Source organism: Phytophthora infestans, genomic scaffold, assembly GCF_000142945.1.
Source record: "Phytophthora infestans T30-4 supercont1.213 genomic scaffold, whole genome shotgun sequence".
In the NCBI taxonomy this organism is placed as follows: Eukaryota; Oomycota; class Peronosporomycetes; order Peronosporales; family Peronosporaceae; genus Phytophthora; species Phytophthora infestans.
Window position 1 is genome coordinate 84,766 of NW_003303546.1, and position 3,090 is coordinate 87,855.

Genomic DNA, 3,090 nt, shown 5'->3' on the forward strand with positions numbered 1-3,090 from the left:
AAGAGAGATATAAATATTTTCCCCAGCTCCAAGCTTCCCACCCCCTGCGTGTTGAGTGGAGAGGTCTCGGGCTTCTCCGCTCATTGAGCTTGTTCTTGGGGCGAGATCTATTCTAGTGCGCGGGAAACTCCGGACCCGAGATAAAATTTTAGTTTATGTCGAGCCATCGCTTCTACAAAGAGGACTTGAGTTTCGCCTTGCAAAATGGACCCCTTTTCTGCGACCTGGCCGGTGCCCATGGCAAGCATACACCGACTGGGTGCAGTACCAACTCGAGTGGGTGTCGGGGTCCACACGCCTCCGTCCGTTGGATGCTGTCAGGTGAGCCACTGTACGAGATTCCAGCCAAGACGATCACGGAGCCTCGGCAAGGAGCGAGCGTCAAGAACCCGAGCAAGATCATGATCGAGGAGCCCATGTATCTCATCTTCAATGTAGCCATGTCGAGTAAGTGGGGAGCGCAGCCACCCAACCCCAAGAATGTCTGTCGTGGCGACGGACTGGACCCCGTCGCGAACGCCATTTGCGACGCCTTCCCCATGTACCTGAAGCTCGACTACATTCGCGTGTACCAAGATCTGTCCCCTGGCTCACTCATGAGTGTAGGCTGCGATCCATCGACACACCCGACGCGTCGGTGGATCCTGGACCACCTCGACGAGTACGAAGATGAAGAGAATAAACTTGTGGAGGTGCGCGGCAAGGCCTTCTGTCGTACGGACGCGGACTGCACTGTCCAAACCGCTCACCGACGAGCCCACGGGCCGAGATCGACGTTTGTCCGGACAGGGAGATGCCTCAACCGGCGCTGTGAGTGTGTGAGCCTTCTCGGAGCTCGTACGGCCAATGTAGTTCCGGTTCTTGAGGGCAGGAAGGCACTTGCGTGTCACTGTGCAAATTGAAGTCTGTATTGATATTTAAGCCTATACCTGCCTGGATTTCTACCTTCTATGTCTTTCATCTGCTAAATCCCTTACCAGGCTCGGCTGCATGTCCCTTCTTCCCTTGACCCATCATCCCAGCTGTATTATCTTCAGATCCACCGGATCCATGACGTAATCATCATGGTCACCCTATTATGGGTACACTCATCCGGATCCAGGTCGCGTGGATCCACTTCACTGTAAGTTTGCACTCGTCGTCGATCTGAGCTCTCCCATCATCCAACATCATCTCGCGACCGTCTGTGATCTCCATTGTCCCACGAAAGTTCGAGATCCACTGTATCCATCATCCCTATACCCTGGATCCAGGTCCCTCCAGGCGGGATCCTCCTTCCTTGGATCCGAACTCGGAAGTATGGGATCCGGGGTACCTCGCGGTGGATCTTGACTCTTCATTAGCCGTGGCTACTAGATCCACCTTCAGAGGGCACCGACCATCCTTCCTTCATAGGATCCACACTCGATCCACTCTTGTATAGTATATCCCATATCCATCTTAGTGAATCCAGGTAAGGGTGGATCCGAGGTAAGTCTTGGTGGATCTTGCCTTCTCGTACATCGCTCATATCAGATCCATCGTCATTCCATATGGGGTGCTGCTCGCCATGGCTAATCCACTACAGGCAACTTGCATCTGTGCCAGCCAGCCCAAATCCTCTCTAATCACATGAAATTGTCACTGATTCGGGATAGTGACCCCGCGTCAGGCCCATTCTCTTATTTCTGAAAAAGCACTTCACCACAATCGCCTCCTGTACGTTGTCGGCGCTGCACAACAGCGTTCACGGCGTGCATTACTAGCATCCACAACCGCTTTCTCCCCTTCGCGACACATGTCTCCCGCCAAGCGTACCGGCAAATCGTCGGGCAAGGCCCCATCCACTACCCCTCCGGTCAGTCCGTCTTCCCTATGTCCCACCGATCTGCGGGTTCTAGCCCAGGCTCTTTCCGATCAGGTGCAAACCCTGACGGCGGAGCTCCAGACGGCTCAAGATGCCCAAGACCAAGCTGCGTCCCTACACGCTACCCAACTTCAGATCTTGCGGGCCCAAGTCCATGACCAGGCTATGGAAATCCAGGGATAGGAGCACCGTGCGGCCTCTCGGTCGAAGGACCTGCGACTCCTGTTGGCTGATCAGGCGGTCGAGATCCGCGACCTGACCGGACGGCTGGATCGCGCCTCCCGTCAACGAGACGTTATGCGAGATGACAACGACCATCTCCTTAGGGAGATGGCACTCGCCGGATCTGAGATCCACCAACTCCAATCCCGGATCCACGACCTCGAGCGGGATCTGGAGGATTCCCAGACTGCTAGGGCAGCTGCGGATGTGAGCTTGGACCGTCTCCGTGACGAGTTGCGTCTGACCCAGGAGGAGGTGGTGACCAACGACTATGTGGGATCTACCCATGGCGGATCCGCCTTAGGGTCGGCGCGTGGAGGGTCCTCCGCGCCAAATCCACCTCCCTCATCGCCGGATGTAGCCCTGGCTCAACTCTCTGAGGAGTTGCAAGACACCAAGGAGTCGCTCGAGAGGGCGTCTGCCGGACGAGATTACGCGCTTGAAGAATTCGTGCGTATGACTCGATTGCGCGACGAGATCCGAGCGAAACAGGCGGACAGCGAACTTCAGCGGGACAAGGCGGCTACCGAGTGGGCGGATGCCAATCGTACGCAAACGGAGCTGGAATCCAAGCTTCGCCGCACGAGTACGTGGATCCTCTTTTAGCCTTTGCTAGTAACTCCATATTCACTTGTTATTGTCAATCTAGGTGACAAATTGAAGGAAGCAGATGCGACCGCCGCGAAACTCCAGGATCAACTCTCCGCAGCCCAAACTCAGCAGCAACAGCTGATCCTGGAGCGCGATCGTGGCTTGTCGGAGCGGGATCTGGCACGTCGACGACTGGCGCTGGTGACAGCTGCCGTTTCGGATCCACTTCCCCCTTTGTCGGGGCCCTCTCAGGCTGCTAGCGTCTCTGCTCCTCTTCCGACTGTAAGTGGGGCGGATTCGTCGGCTGCGAAACGCCCGCGTAGTGCATCTCCCGCTCCTAGCACCGGATCCTCCCGTCCCCATAAGCAGGCCCGAGCTTCCCCGAAAACCAAGCCCAAAACGACTCCGGTCTCTAAATCGGCTCCGCAAGC

The 3,090-nt window shown here is 56.4% G+C and overlaps 1 protein-coding gene across 1 annotated transcript; it reads left to right on the forward strand.

Annotated features, from left to right (window-relative positions):
• Positions 1 to 155: 155 nt before the first annotated feature.
• On the forward strand, positions 156 to 902 carry PITG_20809 (uncharacterized protein; the record flags this gene model as incomplete). Its single annotated transcript, XM_002895260.1, has 1 exon — positions 156 to 902. One exon carries the CDS (start codon positions 156 to 158, stop codon positions 900 to 902), a length of 747 nt encoding a protein of 248 aa, XP_002895306.1.
• Between the last annotated feature and the right edge of the window lie 2,188 nt (positions 903 to 3,090).